Source organism: Sinocyclocheilus rhinocerous, unplaced genomic scaffold, assembly GCF_001515625.1.
Source record: "Sinocyclocheilus rhinocerous isolate Xijiao unplaced genomic scaffold, SAMN03320098_v1.1 scaffold314, whole genome shotgun sequence".
Taxonomy (NCBI): domain Eukaryota; kingdom Metazoa; phylum Chordata; class Actinopteri; order Cypriniformes; family Cyprinidae; genus Sinocyclocheilus; species Sinocyclocheilus rhinocerous.
Window position 1 is genome coordinate 779,702 of NW_015630021.1, and position 22,393 is coordinate 802,094.

Genomic DNA, 22,393 nt, shown 5'->3' on the forward strand with positions numbered 1-22,393 from the left:
TTTTTTTTTTTTTATATATATATTTCATATTCCAGAGCAGTTGAACAGTATTGTCACTGTAGCCGAATGATGAATGATCTGATCTTATGGTTCAATCCCAAGTAAGGGTCTCAGAGTGAATATAACTAGCAATAAGTTGAGAGAAGTATGTGTTGGCAAGCTTGAAAGAACAGTCACACAATGCTGTGCAATAAAAGACTTTTCTCTCGTTTGCTGAGTGCTTTATGATACATCACTTTTTCAAAGTCTCTTTGGGTAAAAGCATCTGTTAAATGAATAAATGTACATATAGATCTGTAAAACGGCGAATGTATTTGTTTGTCACAGGATTGTGGGTGAGAACTGTCATGTAGGTATGTTTGGGAGGGCATCCGGTAGATGGCTGAGCTTTTGGCACTAATGCCGATGTTTGGTATGTGTATGTGTTTGGATTTTTAATTAGAGTCACTTACACAGCTATTGCTCCTCTCACAAGATCACGTAATGAATCAACCACAGCCTTTAAAGGGCACAAATGAAATACCTGAATCTGGTGACAGATTGTAAAGGGCAACTGCAATTTACTAATCAAAATATTAAACTAGAAATACCCTCTTGCAGCTTTCAGTAAATGAGCATGAAATGACACCACAGGCTTTCCTCATTAAAGTTGTTATGTTATCTAAGCTGTCAAACATGTTCACTGGGAATATGTTTGATAATTATAGTCTTCAGTACTTCACCAATCGGCAGTGAGGGTCAATCTATTGCTGTAGACACAGCACTAAGCATATTTAACATATCATAAATTAACAGAGTATACATTTTAATATTTTGAACTGCAACTTTGTAAGCCCCCTCTGGCTATTTAACTTGCCGATGTTTGCACTGGGTTGCTCTTTGTACGTGTTTGTTCTGTTCTGAGCTATTGCGTTACCCAGGGATGCCTCTTTGTATTGATTTAATTTCAAGCTCTGAAAGAGGGACAGACAAGCTGACATGCAGATGGTCTCTCTCTACCTTTCTCTCTCACACACACACACTCAATCTCCTGCGCGTGTGTGATTGCATGATCCAGCTTGACACGGTCCAAGGTGACTGGCTCAGTATGATTGAGAGGTTTACTCCTCAAGGAGGAGGAGGCAGAAGGGGCAGAAGGAATCACAAAGAGAGAGAAGGGCTGCAAAGAATGAGTCAGACCAGTGAAGGGAAGGAGGGAGGGAGGGAGAGAAAGAGGATGATGGAGGCACAGGGAGTGACAGCCAGGAAGTTCTCAAATGTCTTCTGGTGAATTTGTACCTCTTATCACTTCTTATCCAGTGCTGTCCATAATGGGACCTGATCCTCAGGTTACTTTTAGGTTTTATTCTAAAAGTGCCCCCTGACTTTTCTTATTTTAAGCTGCTGCCATCCACTTTCACCTGTCTGTTCGCTCAAACTAAGTTTGAGACAGTAGAAGCAGTTGCTTCTTTTACAGATTTCCATTATTATTAGGTTGAAGGTCCCTTCATAAACCGATAATTTAGAGGTGAGTTTTAAGTCCCAAGTGAAGAAATGTTCAGCCTCACATATTTTGAACTGCAACTTTGTAAGCCCCCTCTGGCTATTTAACTTACATGTATGACACAAAAGACAATATTTAAAAATTATGTTGATTATGTCTTTTATGTATATATATATATATATATATTGCTTGTTTTTCTATATATTCCATATTTATTTGAAAATATATTAAGAGAAAGAGGATGATGGAGGCACAGGGAGTGACAGCCAGGAAGTTCTCAAATGTCTTCTGGTGAATTTGTACCTCTTATCACTTCTTATCCAGTGCTGTCCATAATGGGACCTGATCCTCAGGTTACTTTTAGGTTTTATTCTAAAAGTGCCCCCTGACTTTTCTTATTTTAAGCAGCTGCCATCCAGTTTCACCTGTCTGTTCGCTCAAACTAAGTTTGAGACAGTAGAAGCAGTTGCTTCTTTTACAGATTTCCATTATTATTAGGTTGAAGGTCCCTTCATAAACCGATAATTTAGAGGTGAGTTTTAAGTCCCAAGTGAAGAAATGTTCAGCCTCACAAGTCAAAACCATAATGAAATGCAATCAAATTTTCTCTTCCTTTCTCTCTCTCTAAATGCTTTACTTGTAAATGAAAGATGTTGCTTACGTTATATATATTCTTTTGAACTTTTGAAAAAAAAGTTTCATGTTTCCATAAAAATATAAAGCAGCACAACTGTTTTCAACATTGATAATAATAAGACATTTTCTTGAGCAGCAATTCAGCATATTAGAATGATTTCTGAAGGATCATGTGACACTAAAGACTGGAGTTATGATGCTGAAAATTCAGCCATCACAGGAATAAATTACTTTTTAAAATATATTAAAACAGAAAACGGTTTTAAATTGAAAGAATATTTCACAATATTTACTTTATATTTATACTGTTTTACTGAATTTGTTTATAAAATAAATGTGCCTTGGTGAGAATAAGAGACTATATTTATAAAATATATTAAAAAATCTTACTGAACCCAAACATTTAACGGGTATATAAATATATATCCCAGCTAATTTTGCATAGATTCTTGCTGATATTTATTTTGGGCATTTATTCGCTTAAATTCATTATGCAGCTTTGCATAGCACAGAAAATGAGATTTTGGTGTAACTTTATCAAACCAGATGTTGTCCTAGTTTGATAACTAGCTGACTCATCAACAGTAAGTTCTGCTGTTGTTCAGTTTAGTTTCTGGTCATGTGTTTCTATTTCTCATACTCCCCATCTTTTTTTACTGTCCCCTTTTTCACTCAAGTTCAGTCTTTTGCTCATATATTTTTTGCTGGGGTATTTTCACTGGGTCACACTTAATTTCTATTTCTCTGACTGCTATATGATCATGAAAGAGTGTGAGTGGTCCCTAAGACACATCTGTGACTAAGAGGATGTTTACACGACACCGTTTTCAACTAAAAATGGAAAACTTTTAGTACCTTTTGGCCGTTCATAAACCTAATCGGATAGCAATCTGATCGATTAAGTGTAAATGGTCTGTAACTCTGTGCTCTCTCTGACTCTTTTCTCTCTCTTTCTACATCTTTAAACTCAGTGTCATTTTAATCTCTTTACGCCTACCCGCTTTTGTCCTCCGTTTTTCTTTGTTATACTGCATAGCATAGCGTTCCTTCCTTCATTCAGTGTCTCAGTCTTTCTCTCATCCTCTTTGTCTCTGTCTTTCCTTTCCCTCCCCCTCTTCTCCGTGTGTTTTTGGCTCAGTACTGGAGGTGAGTCAGCCTCTTGGACTTCGCTCCTAATCAGAGTCACTGTGAGCGTCACCGTGTGTCAGAGTTCCGGCCTGCATTCTTTTATTTGTACCTTTTTCTTCCCTCTCTCCATCTTTACCTTTTGCTGTATAATAAAATCTCAAAGATGTTCCCAGACATGCTAGGCAGTGAGATCTGTCAAGCCAGATTGTACCATGGTCCAGTTGTTCCTCCATCTGGTTGTTGGCAATGCAGATCTTCTGCTGCTTCTCCCCGTGATACCATCAGGCTTACGCCGGGTGTCTAGGAATCTTCATCCTGTTCCTTGTCGTTCACTGTGCATTGAAGTTAGCTTTTATCCTCATCACATGCAGATTTGTTTATCCCGTTTGACTGCTTCTTTCTCCGTCTCTCTCGCTCTCTCTTTCTTTTCCCCTGAAGCTCCGGCCCTCATAATGCTCAGTGTCAGACTCAGTCATAAATGTAGATGGGCAGAGTAAACAGTGCAGTGGCCATGTGGCGCTTAGCGACCTTGGATGCGATGGCTCATCCTTCATGTCTCTTGGGATTTTCTCAATGTGTTTTCCTGCATGAGTGGAAGTGTTTTGTCCATAACAACATCAGGGGGCTACATCATGGTGGAAAAGACGGATAGAAAGTTATGGGTCCTGACAGCTGGGATGTGCAGCGATTCATCCATCCATCCATCTGTTTTCTGTCTGTCTTTAGTTCAATCTACACCGAAAAAAATGTTTCATTCATCCAATTAAAAAAAATGAGGGCAAGTTATTTATTTTTCATTGGCTCAAGTTAAAAAATATAGAGGTGAATCATTACCCTACATTTTTTTAATTGGATGAATGAAACATTTTTTTCAGTGTGTCATTCATTCTATCTGTCCGTCATTCTAGCTATCATTCTATTTTTCTGCCTATCTATGTGTCTGTGAATAGTTCAATCTATCATTCATTCCATCATTCTGTCTGTCTATCTAGCTATCTGTCTATCATTCTGTCTATCTCTTGTTCATTCTGTCTGTCTATAGTTCAATCTATTGTTCATTCTAGCTGTCCGTTCTATCTATCATCTATCTATCTATCTATCCTCTCATCTTGTCATTGTTACTGATCTTCTGGTCTGTTGGTTCTGACTGTCTCCTTTATAATTGATTATGAGTAGATTTGCTTTACCTTAACTCACTTTATCTGTCTTTCTCTGTTTACTTTTCACTCTTGTTCACTGGTCTCCTCCAGAGCTGCACCGCTCTGCATGGCTCTATCCATCTCTCCAGAGTGGGTTAGGTTGATTGAGGAAATGGCCCTAAGGCCCAAAGGCTCTGCTGTACTTACAGAGAGAGAGCCCAGCAATTAAAAGACACACGATCACACACACATGCACGGGGTGCAATTAATGCATTCTGAGATCCGAAAAAAAAAATCAGATGCAAATAGAACAAGGACTGGGACATTCTGTTTTAATGCGATTAACCCCATCACAAATATTGTGATTCTATTGCGTCAATGGTTTAGGACTGTTGTAAATAAGTTCATTGAATGAAGCCGATGCTCAACTCAATTTCACTGATATTGAGCTAAATTAAATAGAACTAAATTGAATAGAGAGAGATGGGGGAGTGAGAGAGAGCACATGCACTGCAGATAGACAGGGTCTCATTCACTAATAACTGCACATGTGCACAGTGAAGGTTCTCACACAGAATTTCTGCAAGATTTACAACATGATTTTGGCCACAATTTTGCTGTTTGAGACTTTTTGCTGTTTGAGAAATCATAAAAGATTTCTTTTGTCATATGGAAAAGTCATCAGACTTGGAACTTTTAGTGTGACATGCTCAGCATGCATGCATTTTAAAAATAGACTTTTATTTCTGAAATGTTGGAAACTGTTTACAGGAGTAATATTACATCACCGCTTCACTACAGTGAGAACACAAATCATGTAAACCTTTATTAGCCATTATTATGGCAGCAACAGCAACTAGTCAACTAAATACCTGCGTTAACTTGTTTCTGCAAATGGCTGCTAATTTTAAAAATGACATCCATCATTTAGAGAGATAAATTGCAAGAAATATCTATTGAATAGGGTATTTAAATAAATGTTAAACATGTGACTGACAATGTGAGAAGTGCATTTCCACAAAACTTGCTCCTCCACCATGAATAAATCAGCATCTAAATACACAGCCATGCAAATTTATTTTTACAGCCTTCCCCATGAGAGACAATTACCATTCCCAATAGGGCTTTTGTGATGAATTTTTGAAAGTCTGTTAGCATTTTAAGCAAGGTACATACTGGACAATTTTCAGGGATTTTACCATACAACCATCTTTCACGATTCCCAAAATTTGTGTCAGATGGCAACATCTCACAGTGTGAATGCAGCTTTACGCAAAGTCTCATTGGGGTCATATTGTACAATCTGACAAGAGGCAATTGTAGCAGGAAAAAAAAAACTGCACAGCAGGCACTAGGTTTTACTCTTGTTCTACAATGAATTGATGAATCTGGATTGTTGTAAATGAGGGGAGCAGTGACCGCAGTTAGCAATTAGCATACAAAACTAAACCATCTCCATATGCCGTAAGGGCTTCTACACAATCTCTCCTTTACAGCCATTTATCATTCTTTGCAAACATATCCTTACTCTCACTAGAGACGATAGCTTGAGCAGCAAGCGTGCCATTCTCAAAAACAGTCGGAACACAATAAACATCTTTTATACAAGCCTACAGTGCACATGATCACCTGCATGTTTGCATACTCTTGTCTATATGTTTGATACAGATGATTGTTTGATTGCTGGTTGGCCTTATGCACCGTGTTGAGTTTTGTCACTGAGCGCTGTGGCTCCATTTATAGCTTTGTCTCAAAAACAAAGTCATTATGCTATAATATTGTGTGTTTATGCGGTCTCTAACATTACAGGGCGATTGTTTTCAGGCACATCATTCAAAATGTTAGTGCAAACTGGGTTATGTGTCATTTCTAGTTTGTCATTTTGAATTCACTGAAAACACACACACCATCAACATAATCAAAATGATGCCAAAGTGCAAATATACAGGAAGCTAGAATACAAAATAAACATATTTATGAATCTAATGAATATGATTTTAATATTAAAGATGTCCGAATTCTTTTCTTCTATTGGCACATGCTTGTTTGAGGTTAATCTTAAATTCAGCATCTCTTGGAAGCCTCTTACAATGCAATACAATGCCTATTCATTTGCATAATTGCACCAAGCAGCATGATAACTAAATGTTTTTATCATTTTATAGGAATGATGCTGCCACACTCACACACACATCACATGCACGTTGTCTTTCCTTAGCATTTGTTGTCACGGTTGTTCATTTGTGTCAATCTGTTCAGCTGTGCACACCTTATAAACTTCAGTATTTAAGTTCATGCCTTTCACCCCTTTGTTGTCGGGTATTGTTTGTTACTATGCTTTGGTTGGATGCTGTTCTCTCTGCTTGAATCATATTGTGGATTTAATAAAGACTGTTTGGAATTATCTTCGTCGTCCTGCTTGTCTGATACAACCTTAGTATCATGACAGAATACCCAACCACTAAATTGATAGAAGCGGCGTAATTTTAATTTTTGTGAGAATACGTGTATTTTTTGTTTGTTTAGTTTTCCGTCACCAGTTAGACTGTTGTGCTGTTGTGCCTTGAGCAGGGGGACCGCTCCCTCGAGGAACATGTGTAAGAGTTCCTTAACCTCTCTTATTTAACATCATACCCGGATGACTGCCTCTTCACATTTCTTCGCATTGGCCTGAACAGAGCGTAGTTGTCCATGGAAGCACCTCGAGGGAGCTTCATGGGTTATGAGGAGTGGGTGCTGCTTTCTTGCAAATCTCCACTTACTGTCGGACCTATCGATGACAATACCCGCCGCACTAACAACCCAATGCCCAGCCAACATCACCCAGACTGCGGGGATCGGCAGCCCGTGCCCACCACAGGCAGTGAGAGTGACTCTGCCACAACGCACGAGCTAGCGCTAACAAGAGTGACAGAGCTGAACATCGCCACGGAGCCTGAGTACCACGTGCCTGACCATGTGTATGAGCCAGCATCTTCATCCGTCGCTGAGGGAGTGAATGTGGAATTTGTGGGGATGGAAGTGAGCCCCGCCCAACCTCCCACCACTAAGAGTGAGTGTTTGGCCATCGCACTGGAAAGCTGTTTTGATTTTGGAGAGATTGATTTTCTATCCCCTTTGCTTCAACCTGAATCAATCCGTTATGTCCCAACCTTCCTCGCTCACCACCTCTCCAGAATTCTGTTGAAATTGAATTTTGTGTTGGATTTTGTACTGCTCTCCAAGCTCTTCTCCAGTCCCCAGTTACTCCCGCCACTCAGTCATCACTACCTCCCATCAGTCCCTCATTGCCTCCTCTCAGTGGTGGGTCAACACCTCAGGCCTGCTGGGAGCCATCTCTTCCTGGATGTTGGAAGCCTGTGGATCCGCCTTCTGCCTCTGCACGCTCCACTACTCCTCGACCTGTCGCCCTGACTCCTGTGCTCCATCCTCCCTCAATGTCAGTGACCATCGGACTTTCGGCCTCGCCGGGCTCCCTCGGACCATTGGCTCTGCCTGGGTCGGACATCGCCGTGCCTCCGGTGCAGACTGTAGCTCCGCCCTTCCTCAGGCTCTGCCTCCGCCCTCGGTCGCTCCAGCTCAACCTCAGTCCTCTGGACCCCTGCTGCCATCTCGGGGGGTCGTCGCTGCGGCTCTGTCGCAGCCGCCTAGGTCCTCGGAGTCCTGTCGCTGCACTGGCTCTTTGGCTGCGTGGTGGGCTTCCTCCATGTCATCATTGTCTCCGGTCATCCCCATGGTTGCATCTGTCTCTACACCTCCATGGCTCCTCCCTCCTGCAACGCCGCCGTGGGGCGCTGTCTCGGCTGTGGCCTGGATCATCATCCACCTGCCTCTACTCAAGGTCATTCCCTGGCTGTCCCATCCATCTGCACCTCCTTAGACCTTTTTGTTTGTCCCTCTCCCGGATTCCCGTCCTGTTCCAGAGCCTCCTCCATCCATCTGCCGGCGTGAGGCCATGCCTTCCGGGAGGGGGTGTACTGTCAAACTCACTCACACACATCACATGCACTTTGTTTTCAGTTTGCACCATCTTCCCTTAGCATTTGTTGTCATGGTTGTTAATTTGTGTCATTCTGTTCAGCTGTGCACACCTTATTAACTTCAGTATTTAAGTTCATGCCTTTCACCCCTTAGTTGTCAGACATTGTTTGTTACTACGCTTTGGTTGGATGCTGTTTGGAATTATCTTCATCTTCGTCGTCCTGCTTGTTTGATACAACCTTATTATCGTGACAGATATAAAAGCGTGATGCAACAAATCTCCTTCCCCACAGAGTGCTGGCGCTTTTGGATAGATAATTAATCTAATTTTAGGTCTTTGTGTGAATGTCAGCAGAAATTGTAGCGAGAAGCTGTCAGTTTGACTTAGCATATTTGGTAAAGGTTGCATAAGCCACATGCCTATTTCCTTATCTCTCTCTCTCTGTCTGTCTCTCTCTTTTTCCCTGCAGCGGTGGATGCAGTTCCCGTTCGGAAAGATGGGGAGCAGGTAAGGAAAACTACAGCGCTTTGCATATTTAAGATTTGCTTTGTGCCAAACCTTTGTCCCATGTTGTGAGCTTAAGCTCTAAGGATCACATCTAAATTATGTCCTTTGCTGAAATAAAACTTTTGCGATGTCTGCATTTCTGTCCGAAGCTATTATACTTAACGAGTGCTGACATTTGTGCCTCATGACACTTTAATGAAGTCTTTAGCTAACACGAAGACCCCTTGCGTGCCACACGCACGTCTTGCCACCCCGTAGCGCTGAAAGTCAGAGAAAGCTTGATGGTATAATGTGTATTTGAAAAGCCTCTATATTAGATTCTCAGCAAGGCCACGGGAGCCAGACCCCAGAGCCCAGCCATTACCGTACAGTCTTGCCGTAAAACGGGGTTGTCTCCTGGGAATACATAGCCTCATCCGTCTTCCCTGTTTGCTGTCTGTGTTCACGTCCCACCCAAGGGCAACAGCTCCTGGCTTGTCGCTCTACTCAGCCACAGATGAATTTGGCTCAAAATCTACCATTTGGTTACTGGTAGCTGTCCAAACCAAACGGCATTGTTTAATATCTCAATGCAGAGTTAAGAAGCCGAGCCAGGAGGTGGTGTCATCTCACTGTAGCTGGAGCCAACTGAAATAGTGTCTGTGTTGTGCATGTATGCATTCGTGTTAGAGAGCTGCACTCGAAAAGGCACTTACTGGTTGCTAAATTAAGAATAATAAAAATAAAAGAATTTGTAATAGAAGCTTCAACTCCAGAATCAGGTGCTAGTTGCTAAGTAGCAAGGCTATTTTAGTTATCTTATTGCTAGCTCAATCACCCTCAAACTTAAACTTCACATAATAAATGATTATAGATTAATTCGGAAGGCCCTAGATGGGACTAGTTTGTTTTTACAGACTTTGTATGAGTGTTTGCTTTTATAAAACATGTTTTTATTCTCACACAACCAAATATAATCAGCAAATAACCTAGCTGACCTCTAATAAAACCTATTCTAACAGGAATATACAGGATTGTGGTTTATTATTTACAGTGCTCTTTATTAATTTTGACCTTCATTTGATAACTATACGAACTCAGAATTTAGACCTTTCTGTGTGAAACAATTGCAACAATAACAAGTATTGCTGGCAACTCATCTGGTTTAAAATTAAATCAAAAAAGAAAGTTCAACCATGGACGGATAAAAGTGCTCATTATATTAACAGTGTCTCTAAATTTTTTAATTTTAATTATGTCACATATCGTTAACAGTTTAAGTATTACTGGCATCTCATCTGATTTAACAACTGAATAAACTCAATAGGTAAAGTTTGATCACAGGCTGATAAAAGTGCTCATGATATTATCAGGGTCTCTTAATTATTTGCATAAATTTTTAATCATATCACATTTATTGCTTTATTTCTATTAGTTTTGTGACACTTGAATTGTGAAATAACAGCTTAAGAATTGCTAGCATCTAATCTAATTTAAAAATTGAAAGTTTGATCATAGACTGATAAAAGTGCTCATTATAGTATCAGTGTCTTTAAATGATTTACATACATTTTTAATTCTATCACATATGTGACCCTGGACCACAAAACCAGTCATAAGGGTACATTTTTCGAAATTCAGATTTATACACCAACTAAAAGCTGAATAAATAAGCTTTCCATTGATGTATGGTTTGTTAAGACAGGACAATATTTGGCTGAGATACAACTATTTGAAAATCTGGAATCTGAGGGTGCAAAAAAATCAAAATACTGAGAAAATCGCCTTTAAAGTTGTCCAAATGAAGTTCTTAGCAATGCATATTACTAATCAAAAATTAAGTTTTAATATATTTACAGTAGGAAATTTACAAAATATCTTCATGGAACATGATCTTTACTATATCCTAGTAGATATATCTTTATTATATCTTTTAGATATATCCTAATGATTTTTGGCATAAAACAAAAATCAATAATTTTTAAATTTGGCTATAAAAATAAATTTGGCTATTGCTACAAATATACCCCAGTGACTTAAGACTGGTTTTGTGGTCCAGGGTCACATATAGCTGTGTTTCTATGGGTTTCATTACACTCGAATCCAGAGCACATAACCTTGCATAACTAAATCACAGCCGTCCTCTGTTAATAATTGTAACTTAAAAGTTGTTTTGAAAACAAATCCCATTCAAAGTTTTACACAGCATAAAGTGTGTGGCTAAACATTAATTACTTCATCACTGGGTAGAAAAGAAAACTAATTCTATGTTTTTAATTTGCACCTATCTGTTTTTGCCCCCCACAGAAAAGTTGTAGGTGGCTGCCGTAATTGCAAGCCAGCCTCAAAAATGTATTTTTAGGAGCCAGCTCCACGTTTATGTAACAGAAGCAGCCATAAACTCTAAGATGGTGGGAAACGAATCGATCAACCCCCGAACGGTCCAACCGTGCCTGTTGTCTGTCCGGAGTTTCTAAGGGGCAGACATTTGCCCCACGCCAACGCCTTTCTGATACTGACCTCCATTTGATCTTTCATATTGATCTTTCTCTTAATGAACAATGAGCGGCTACTGCTGTTCGTACTGGCACCAGTGTTTGTCTCGCTGCGCTGGGTGCGGTGTAAATGCGATCGATCGCACGCTGTGAGTATGTTTGGGTTGGCTAGGATTACTTACTCCAGTGCTACTCATCAAAGTCGCCTCCATCTCCTCTTGCTGCTGTCCTCATCCAGTGTAGAGACTTCTAAGGCAGACATCAACACAGATGCACTATAGGTGGTACTTCATTCATGAATATTTTACACCATATTAGCGACTTATCTGTATAACACAACAAGGGTGCATACAAAGATATATGGTTTACACAACAGTTCATAACAGATGAACAGCGTCTCGCCTCCTTCTCCTGCTTTCTGTTTATCTGTTGTTCTTCCAGATCTAGTGTTCTGTACTTGGCTTGATGTTTTGCCTTCTGTTGTTTCCTGCTAACTGAAATCATGCCTTTTCTTCTCTTTCACTGTATCTTTCCCATCTATTCTTCAACTGTTATCTGCTTTGCTTCAAGCATGGACGTGCCGAATTTTCCTGGGAAGGAATCAATGTAAGTCTGGTATTGACCTTTTGCCCTTCATACTTTCTGCCTCTCTTGTTTTTTTTATTATTTTTTTTATTATATGATATTACTCTCTGGGGGTATCCAGCATTTTTATTTATTTTTTTAACAAATGCTCAAAAAACATGGACATATTATGTCAGGTACACTACTGTTTAAAAGTTTGGAATAATTATGATTTTATAATGTTTTTGAAGAAATCTCTTATGCTCACCAAGGCTGCATTTATTTCATCAAAAATACGGTAAAAACAGTACTATTGTCGAATATGATTTCTGAAGGATCATGTGACGCTGAAAAAATGGAGTAATGACTTCTGAAAATGTAGCTTTGCCATCACAGGGATAAATTACATAAAAAAAAATTAAACAATTACAATTATTTTAAATTGTAATAATATTTCACCATTTGATTTTTTTTTTTTTAAATGCTGACTTGGTGAGCATAGAGACTTCTTTCAAAAACATTAAAACACATAATCCAAACTTTTGACCGGTAGTGTTCGATGGTGGTGTTGTGAAGGTAAATGTCATAATAGTATGATGGTAGAAAAATAATTTTACTGGAGGAGATGTTAATATACTTAAATGTTTGTATGAACATAAATCACAAACTCACCTTAAATGTCTGCCATGACTCCACAGTGTTTAGTAACTGGCAGGTGTCTTTTGGGGCCACGTCATGTTATCTGAGATTTGGCCCATTTTTGCGACTTGTAGGTGGCACTGGATGTGTGAGATGATAACACCGTGTGGTTCACATAGAATTAGTGACATCTGCTCTCATCTTTAAATGAAAAAGAAAAAAGTTAATACAACAAAAGTTTATGATTCTAACCAGTGATATTTTAAGTTAACTTTTATTTTCACATTTTTGAATTTTTATTGTAATTTTAGTTTGTTTTAGTAATTTTATGTGCTTTTGTCATTTTTATTAGGTTTTGTTTTTAGAATATTTCTATTTAGCTTTAACTTATTTTTATTCTTTAACATTTTTAATTCATGTTTTTTTTTTTACTATTAAATTATTTATTAATATGCTGAATTAACTTTTATTTTCACATTTTTTAATTTTTATTGTAATTTTAGTTTAAGTTTTAGTAATTTTATGTGCTTTTGTCATTTTTATTAGGTTTTGTTTTTAGAATATTTCTATTTAGCTTTAACTTATTTTTATTCTTTAACATTTTAATTCAGTTGAGTTCAGTTCTAATTTACATTTACATATTTTAAGTAAAAATTTCTCATCTTATAATTATTTATTTATTTATTTATTTAATTTCAGCTCTTTCAATTTACGAAAAATTATTTTTAATAGCTTTAGTTTTAGCTAACAACAACAACACTCATTTTTACAGGTTTCCATCATCAAGTTTGAATGAATTCACAATGACCAGAAGTAAAAAAGCTAGTGTTAGGCTAAGGGAACTACACCACAGTCGCACAAAGCCAATGTCACCACCACTAAGCCTCTGACAAATCTTTCAATCTTCATTTTAAATTTCTTTGTTCCATGGAACACAAAAGGAACAAATTTGAATCATGTAGTTGTTCCCAAACAAAATTTCAGTCTGCTTGCCAGGCAAGTTTTTGAATCACTTCAGAAGATTCAGATGTTTATGGTTCTTTTTTTTTTTTTATCATTTTGATGCTTGACAGCTCCAATCCTCATTTACTTTCATTATGAGTGACTAAATTATGAAATAAATGATAACAGAATATCATTTTATTGTGCTTTTAGTTTAATTTGCTACCACAACAGTAAAAAGTTTACAGCTAGGCTAATGAACTATATTACTTGGCAGAAGGATTGTTTTTTTGTCAATTATGATTAATAAAGGTAATTATTCACTGATCCTTTGTGTCCTTTATCATTGCCGGTGTATAATGAAAGTGAGCCAGATGAGGCTGTGTGTTACAGTGATTTTCGTGGCTTATTACTTTAATTGATTTTTACTCCCACTTCCCTAACTTTTGCTGCTTTTCTCTTTCTTTCTCTTTCTTTCTTTCTTTCTTCCCTCCCTCCCTCTCTCTCTCTCTCTTTCTTTCTTTCTTTCGCCAGCTGTCCATGGAGGACACCACCTCCATTTTGCCCAATCTGAAGCGGAACTCCAACGCCTATGGGATTGGAGCTCTGGCTAAGTCCTCTCTGACAGGTGTGACAGCTCCAATCCTCATGTACTTTCATTATGAGTGACTCATAAATTATGAAATAAATGATAACAGAATATTCATTTTTAAACTATCGTTTTAATGTGCTTTTAGTTTAATTTGCTACCACAACAGTAAAAAGTTTACAGCTAGGCTAATGAACTATATTACTTGGCAGAAGGATTGTTTTTTTGTCAATTATGATTAATAAATGTAATTATTCACTGATCCTTTGTGTCCTTTATCATTGCCGGTGTATAATGAAAGTGAGCCAGATGAGGCTGTGTGTTACAGTGATTTTCGTGGCTTATTACTTTAATTGATTTTTACTCCCACTTCCCTAACTTTTGCTGCTTTTCTCTTTCTTTCTCTTTCTTTCTTTCTTTCTTCCCTCCCTCCCTCTCTCTCTCTCTCTTTCTTTCTTTCTTTCGCCAGCTGTCCATGGAGGACACCACCTCCATTTTGCCCAATCTGAAGCGGAACTCCAACGCCTATGGGATTGGAGCTCTGGCTAAGTCCTCTCTGACAGGTGTGTCAGGTGTGTGTCTGTCCCGGTAGCTGGTAACCGACCCCATGTTGGCTCCAGAGGAGGAGATGGCGATTGGAGCCAACATGGCTGCCCCTGTGGGTCCCCCTCCCTTTCCAGTTTCACCACCTGCCTCCTCCATTAATTAGTGCATGTCAATGGCCTCTTTAGCCATTGATGAAATCCCCAGTCAGACCCAACAAGAGTTCAAATGGCACGTATGGTCACCCTACGTAAGTGCACCATCCATCTCCACAAGCTTGCTGCTGGGAAACGTCGTCTTTCGGTGTGATGCCAGCTGTGTATTGTAGTGTGTTTTGTTGTTTTGTGAAGTAAACTGTTGGTCATTAGTGTGTTGTGGTGGTGTTGTTTTTTTATGGATACTGCTCATTGTCACAACAGGTTTCGGGAAACGTAGGTATCTGAATCTCTCTTGATTTCATGTCCTGTATCTTTTGTAATTCTCTTGTTTTTCCTAAATGCTTGAAAATGGGGTGAAGTGCTCAAGTGATACCATTAGATTGTTTCCCCCCTGGAACAAACGGGGGTGCTTTATCAAAGGATTTAAAGAGAGCAGTCACTTCATCAGATAGGGTTTTTATCATTGTCAGCAGCCTAGAGAAAAATCATGCAACTGTCAGCGAGGTTACCATCAGACTATCTTGTTTTTAGCTCTCGTTAACATTCAGAGCCTTACGTTTTAAACGAATGCGTCTCCCGTTCAAATGAGATGTTTGCATGCTAATGAGCCATTTTGTTTAAAGGAAATATGTTTAGACGTTTCCCTTTCGGCTCTAATTATTCATACATGCATAAAAGCTTATGAATCTCATGTAATTCATTACTCTTGTGAATAATGTATTTCTAAACATGGTCAACCAATCGCATCTCTCTCACCGCTTGTGCGGCGATTGATCAAATCAACAGACTGTAGCGCATTTATAATCACTCATTCAGTTGTTATCATCCACAGAGCCTTGCAGTAGTTTACTGTAGTGAGGTGATTAAACAAATGACACATATCCCATAATGCACTGCCTGGCTGCTTTCATTTCGCCCTTTCTGCAGCTCCATGTAGAGTCTGTAGAGGCGCTGACTTGTGTTTCTTTTTCTTTAGGGGTTACCAGATCAATGAAGGACAAAGTGACCAAGCCCACTGCCATGGCTCAGGGTCGTGTGGCCCACATGATTGAGTGGCAGAGCTGGGGTAAACCATCCGCAGGGCCAGAAGGGGGAGCGGGACGCTCCAATCTGAACCGCGAGAGGGAGAGACGGCTTGAAAATGACGCCTATAGTGACCTGAGTGATGGAGAAAAAGAGGCACGAATGGCAGCGGGTGAGATGATTGGAAAATGTATTATGGTAAAGTCACCAGACAGAAATGTCATCCCCCTTCTCACATTTAGTTGTGGTACAGGGTGGAAACATAATATATTAAGTTGAAATGTATGCCTATGATTTATAGCGTTAAAGGACATTTGAACATTTTCTAAATTAAACTGTACCATATTTTAACTTATCAGTATATTTGGGTTTTACTTGTAAGCTTATAAGATTAAACCTCACTTAATTTGGCATGTTTTGTTGCTCAATACAAATAAAAACATGGGGTCAGAAAAATGCAATTATATTATTATAAATATTATATTACTAAAACACACAATATATTTACTCCATATTCTCTTAAAGTCTCAATATCTCATGCAATTTTGCTTCTCTGGTCTTGGTTTAAGGGTGTTTATAAATAAATAAACACTGCAGTACATTAATAGCAAATTTTTATATCAGCACAAAAATGTGGGCTTTTTTATATTAAAATCCTAAAATTTCATAGGGACTAAAATGTGCAATAAATTACATTCAATTTTAATATTTCATTTAATTAATTTTTTTTTTTTTTACTAACACAACCTTTCTGAGAATTTATTGTTATTTCCAATTTTGTAATCTGTAAGATTTTTTCCTAATGTTTAAGAAAGTATTTTATGCTTACCAAGGCTGTATTTATGCAATTGAAAATGCAGTAAATTAGTAATATTGTAAAATATTATTATTATTTAAAATAACTGCTTTCTATTTTAATATATTTCAAAATGTAATTTATTCCTATAACGGCAAATTAGTGTCACACGATCCTTCGGAAATTATACTAACATGCTGATTTGGTACTAAAGAAACATTTCTTATTATCATAAGAAAACAGTTGTGCTGCTTAATATTTTTGTGGAAACCGTAATACATTTTTTGAAGAATAGAAAGATCAAAAGAGCAGCATTTATTTGTAATATAAATCTTTTGTAACATTTATAAATGTCTTAACTGTCACTTTTGATCAATTTAATGCATCCTTTCATTTCTAAACAAAAGTATGAATTTTTTTAAACAATATTAATAATAATAAAACCATACTGACCCCACATTTTTGAACAGTAGTATTTATATGCCAAAATAAGAATTTGGAAATGTTTAGCGGAGTGAACCACCCAGTGAGAATCTGTGAGTATATTTCGTCTTTAAAACATCAAAATAGTAAATTGACTTTTTGCAGGCATTATGCAGCAGTTTGCCATCTCTGAGGCCACACTCTTAACCTGGAACTATATGGATGGAGAGAGTCTCTGTGCCAACTCCAACCAGGGCAGCGTGGCTCACCTCAGTGAGGTTAACCAGGAGAGCATCACCAGCAGAGGTGAGGGTCACCAACAACCACCTCATGCCATAACAGAATGAAGACATTGTTGGAGAGATTTTAATAAAGGCAATATACAGTAATTTATGTTATGTTACATTAAAGTTTTTACATTTTGTTTGACTTCAGATGAATGGAACAATCTTTTGTTAATCCACAGCTCAGATATTACAAGCACACACTTCTTAAGCACATCCTTGCATGATCATTACACTGGCAGCTCAAAAGCTTGTGAATATTCATCCGCTCTTGCAGTAAGAAATGTTTGCATCTTTTGACAGGAGTCTCATAACCACACCTCTGCGTTTCACTGATGTGAGCACTTGGATATTTCTGCCGATTTGTTTTATATTGTTTACCTAGCCTTGACTGATGTGACTTCCAGTCCATTTGACAGGTCTAGAGCGCATTGCCACCACTTTATTTAGTGTGAGGAAATGTGTCAGAGATGCCACAGTGACAGCTGCAGGCCCAAAGGCGATGGGGGAGAATGGCAGAACAGCACTTTTCCTGAGGTTCAGCTATCAGAGCTTATACAAGCCCTGGGTTGAAGCCAGGTTGCAGCGTAACACCAAACAAAAAGCATCTCTTTGGCCTGATTATGTCAAAATAAGAGAACTGTAACAATGAAAAAAAAAATACATGATTGTAAACATTTTTAAAGGGATAGTCCAACCAAATGGAATATTCTGTCATTTACACACCCTAATGTCGTTCCACACTTGTATGATATTCTTTGTTTTGAGGAGCACACAAATGAGATATTTTCAAGAATGTTCGTAACCAAAGAGTTTAGGCTCCTGCTGACTTTCATTATATGGATAAAAAATACAATGGAAGTCAATAGGGGCCGACACAGTTTCATTTTGGGGTTTAAATCATCTCTTTAAAATGATTTGACTGTATGATTAGAACATAAGGAATTTTAAAATGTTAGAATTTAGTTTTAAAAAATTATTAAAAATTTAAAAGAATAGCAGAGTCCACACCACATCTAGAATGATAACGACACAGAGGAAGGCTATCAGTAGAATCACTTCCAGTTTTTTTTCCAGCTGATAAAAAAAAACATTGACAGTCAATCAGAATCCACCCTGCTTTATTAAAGAACTTGAGCATTTAAAGTGGCAGACAAAACTGCAAAGTGTAGAACGTTAGAAAGTTATCGTGTTTTTGTGTGGATGCTAATATGGCTATTGTTCTAGAAACTACTTTGGTTTCACCTGCATTTGAACCCTCACCTTATGACCTTCCGTCTGTCTCTCCTTCGTTTCCACGTCTCTGTCCTTCAGACCAGCCGTTGCATCACTCCTCGGCAGAAGTGTGGCCTCACACCTATGTCTCCCAAGGCCTTTACTGTCTCTCCTCCTCTGATGCGTGGGAGCCAATCAGCAACGAGCCCTCGGTCGTAGCTTCTCCCGCTGCCAGCTCTTACATCATGGCGGGCGGGGCTTCGGGTGAGGGTTATGACGGCTCCACCCACTATTTGACACAGCAGCAGCTGACGTTGCAGCAGCAGAACCACCTACAGCAGTTCCAACAGTATCAGCAGTACCAGCAGCAGCAGCTCCTGCAGTATCAACAGGTCAGAAAACACAGTTTGACACGCTGCCATGTTTACATGCTCAGAGGAACACTACAGAGTTGTGTTTAGCTCTACTGCTTGACCTGTTTTAGCAATTGTAGTTTATTCCCTCATTAAAGATGTTCAGGACTCATTTTTGTATCTTCTGTACCCCATATTAAAATACTTTTTTGCTTCAAAGTTTGTTTTTCCCATCATACCTGCAAACATTCTTGATTCTTTTTCTCATGTTTTCTCTTGAAGTCTTTGGAACATCGACTGCACAGCGCCTCTCACTCCTTACAAGCCACGCCCAACAGCACTATTCACAGTTTGGGCCCACCCACCCACCCGAGACTGGCTGACTTGTGGGCGGCGGCTCAGGTGGAGCCCCATCAGGTGGAGATGCTGGGACACATGGGCGTGACCATGGCCGAAATGGGAATGGCGGAAGTGTATGGTGAGGAATCCGTTGCGGAGACCGAATGCATCCCAGAGCAGCAAGAGGAGGAGGAAGTCAAGGTGGCATTTTTTATATCCACATCCTTCACCACCAGTTAACCCAAAAATGAACATTTTCTGAAAATGTACTCACTCTCTGGCCATCCAAGATGTAGATGGGTAAAGATCAGAGCAGATTTGGAGAAATTACATCACTTGCTCACCAATGGATCCTCTGCAGTGAATGGGTGCCGTCAGAATGAGAGTCCAAACAGCTGATAAAAACATCACAATAATCCACACCACTCCAGTCCATCAATTAACATCTGGTGAAGCGGGAATCGCTCATCATATAATCTAATACATTTTTAAGTTCTCTATCTATAATATTGCTTTCTCCAGTGAAGAAGTCATCTTTTCTGAATCAGAAGAGAAATATGAACAGATTACACACTGTTTGCAAGTGAAAGCATTCCAAGACCATTCTAAACAACTATGCCAATGGATTTTGATGTCAGAGGACAACAGGGGATGGACTCTATTATGGATTGGTATTTTGGCCAGAATTGACCGTTTAAAAGTTAAAACAACTTGATGCATTTGCTTCTTACAAAAACACAGCTTTTCACGTCACAAGACGCTAATCGATGGACTGGAGTGGTGTGGATTACTTGTGGATTACTGTGGTGTTTTTATCAGCTGTTTGGACTCTCATTCTGACAGCACCCATTCACTGCAGAGGATCCACTGGTGAGCAAGTGATGTAATGCTACATTTCTCCAAATCTGTTCTGAGGAAGAAACAAACTCATCTACATCTTGGATGGCCTGAGGGTTTGCAAAATTCAGCAAATTAGGTGAACTATTCCTTTAATTTTTTTCTCTCTTTCTCAAGGAGGATGACATAACACTTACCCTGGAACCCGAGCTGACATCCATAACTCCTGCCCTGACCCCTCCATCTCTGAGAGAGGACTCCACCCCATCTGGGGGCATGAGCCCAGGGCAAGCACCAGCAGAGCCAGTGGTTGAGCACATGACCTACGAAGTCACATCCTGCGTCGTCCAATCACAAGAGAAGAAAGAAGAGGTGGGGGATGGGGCCGTTGTTGTTGTGGCAACCAACTGACCGTTTAAATCGAGGGGCATCCGAAAAAACGGAGCGAAAAAAACGAAACTGTGAAATAATCCATCAGTTAAGCTATTGTATACGCTCTTTTACCCCAGATGTGTATTCGTAAGGACTGTCACATCAGGAACAGATTTATTCGTTATCAAACGCCGAAAGAACAGAGCTCTGGCCGCCTATAGAGACTAAACGCGGGAGAGTGTCAAAGCCAGGATGATACAATTTATGTGCTGCTGCTGCTGTTTTATGGCAGGAGCACTGGAGTCCAAGGCCGCTTACGAATGAAAACGAAGAGTGCAATACTGAGAAATCAATACAACCAAAAGAAAGTGCATGCGGTTTTTTTTTTTTTGAATATTTAAATGACTGAATTAACAGTATCCACATAGTAATAATACATATTGATTTTGTAATAAAACTAAAAGCCAATGAAACAAATATGTATTTGTATGTATATATATAACATGTATGTACTGTATGTATGTTAGTATGAATGTATGGATGTATGTGTATTTAAAGGTATATTCTGAAAAAAACGTTACGACTTTGCCGTTTGCGTGAAGTGTTCCCTAGGTACCTCCAACACACGCACACACACTTACACAAACACTGATGCACACACAAGTACACACCCTGGAAAACATGTTTTTGCTCTTAATATATCCAAGCACAATACTGCCCAAATGGAAACAGTGCTGCCCTTTTCAACATCCTAACTGTATTGTTACTAAGACTTATGCACTACTATGGACATAAACGAATGTATTGCCTATCTTCTTAGCGACAGCCCGGTTCTGTCCTCAAGTTTTTTTGTTCTGTTCTGCGTCATTTTTCTCATCAATGTCTGTGTTTATCCGTTTGCGTACTGCCTGGCGGAGCTGCTCAATATTGATTTGCACTGAACAACAAAAGGAAAACTGAAGAGTCATCGTCGTCATTCTGGGACGTTCCATTAATATTTTCATGCAAAAAGAGGAGTAAACTTTGGATGCTTTTAATCCGTTGAGGCTGAGACTACAGGAAACCAAACTGTGAATCTTGAAGACCACTCATGGATCCATTCATTTCCATTTTTGATGAACTAACATGTAGGAGCCATTTATATCATGCATGCATGCATTTTCTATGTTATTTACGTTATAGCTTTCCCTGTAGCTGACATAATGCAAAGAGATAAACTCTCATTACCTCAGTAAAATCATGTGGTAATGGGCTAGTTGACATGTTCGGTCACAGTGTGTTTTTGTCACGACAGACCGTATGACTGTGGAAAGAAGTGAAAAGAAGGTGCTTTTCTGGTTAATGCGTGCAGGCTTTCCACTAATTATTTAATAAACTGTAATTTAAATACCCGCTGCAGAAAGAAGTGCCCTCGACTACTAGCGTGCACGCCAAACCTTTGTCGATACTTACATACGTTCCAAAAGAGAGAACAACAACAACAAAACATTTTGGATGTGGCAACATTAACACTAATTTAGACTTAGAAGGCATTTGGTTTAGCAATGATTTATATTCTTTGATGATTTTAAGAGTTTTGATTAATGCCGTTATGCAATGCTGAGGTAACATTTATTTTTCTATACTAATGAGGCCAGCGAGTTGTCATTCTTTGTGATATTTCGAACATCATAGGACTAGCGTCTAGAGTCATTTTCAAAGATCTAATGGTTGTTTTTGGAAATTCGAGAGCAGGCGAAATGAGAAAGATTGAAGTGGATGATGTCTCGTGTTCAACGAACAAAATTAGATTCTTTGGAAAGTACACTTTCAGTATCTTTAATGTCAGAGCTCTTTGTGAAATGTCCAAAAGATGGTGACATTAATAGCTCACAGCAATGATGTCATAATTCTGTCATACTCTGTGAAATATGATGCATTTAGTGCAGAATGGCAAAGCAACGCCTGAAATCAGAAATGGGTTTCTG

General features: G+C 38.8%; 1 protein-coding gene across 3 annotated transcripts in view; it reads left to right on the plus strand.

The window, feature by feature from the left end:
* The window catches only part of LOC107739510 (uncharacterized), a 25,067-nt gene extending 3,166 nt beyond the window's left edge, over positions 1-21,901 (plus strand). The window contains exons 2-7 of one of the 3 annotated variants that reach the window (XM_016551651.1): positions 8,838-8,875; positions 15,761-15,979; positions 17,192-17,332; positions 18,625-18,917; positions 19,161-19,418; positions 20,232-21,901. In XM_016551651.1, the coding sequence (XP_016407137.1) occupies positions 15,775-15,979; positions 17,192-17,332; positions 18,625-18,917; positions 19,161-19,418; positions 20,232-20,465 (1,131 nt within the window). In that variant the 5' untranslated portion in view covers positions 8,838-8,875; positions 15,761-15,774 and the 3' untranslated portion in view covers positions 20,466-21,901. Of the gene's footprint in view, positions 1-8,837; positions 8,876-14,558; positions 14,656-15,760; positions 15,980-17,191; positions 17,333-18,624; positions 18,918-19,160; positions 19,419-20,231 lie in introns of those variants that run through there. The other 2 variants (XM_016551649.1, XM_016551650.1) reach the window with 2 other exon arrangements.
* The last annotated feature ends 492 nt before the right edge of the window (positions 21,902-22,393 follow it).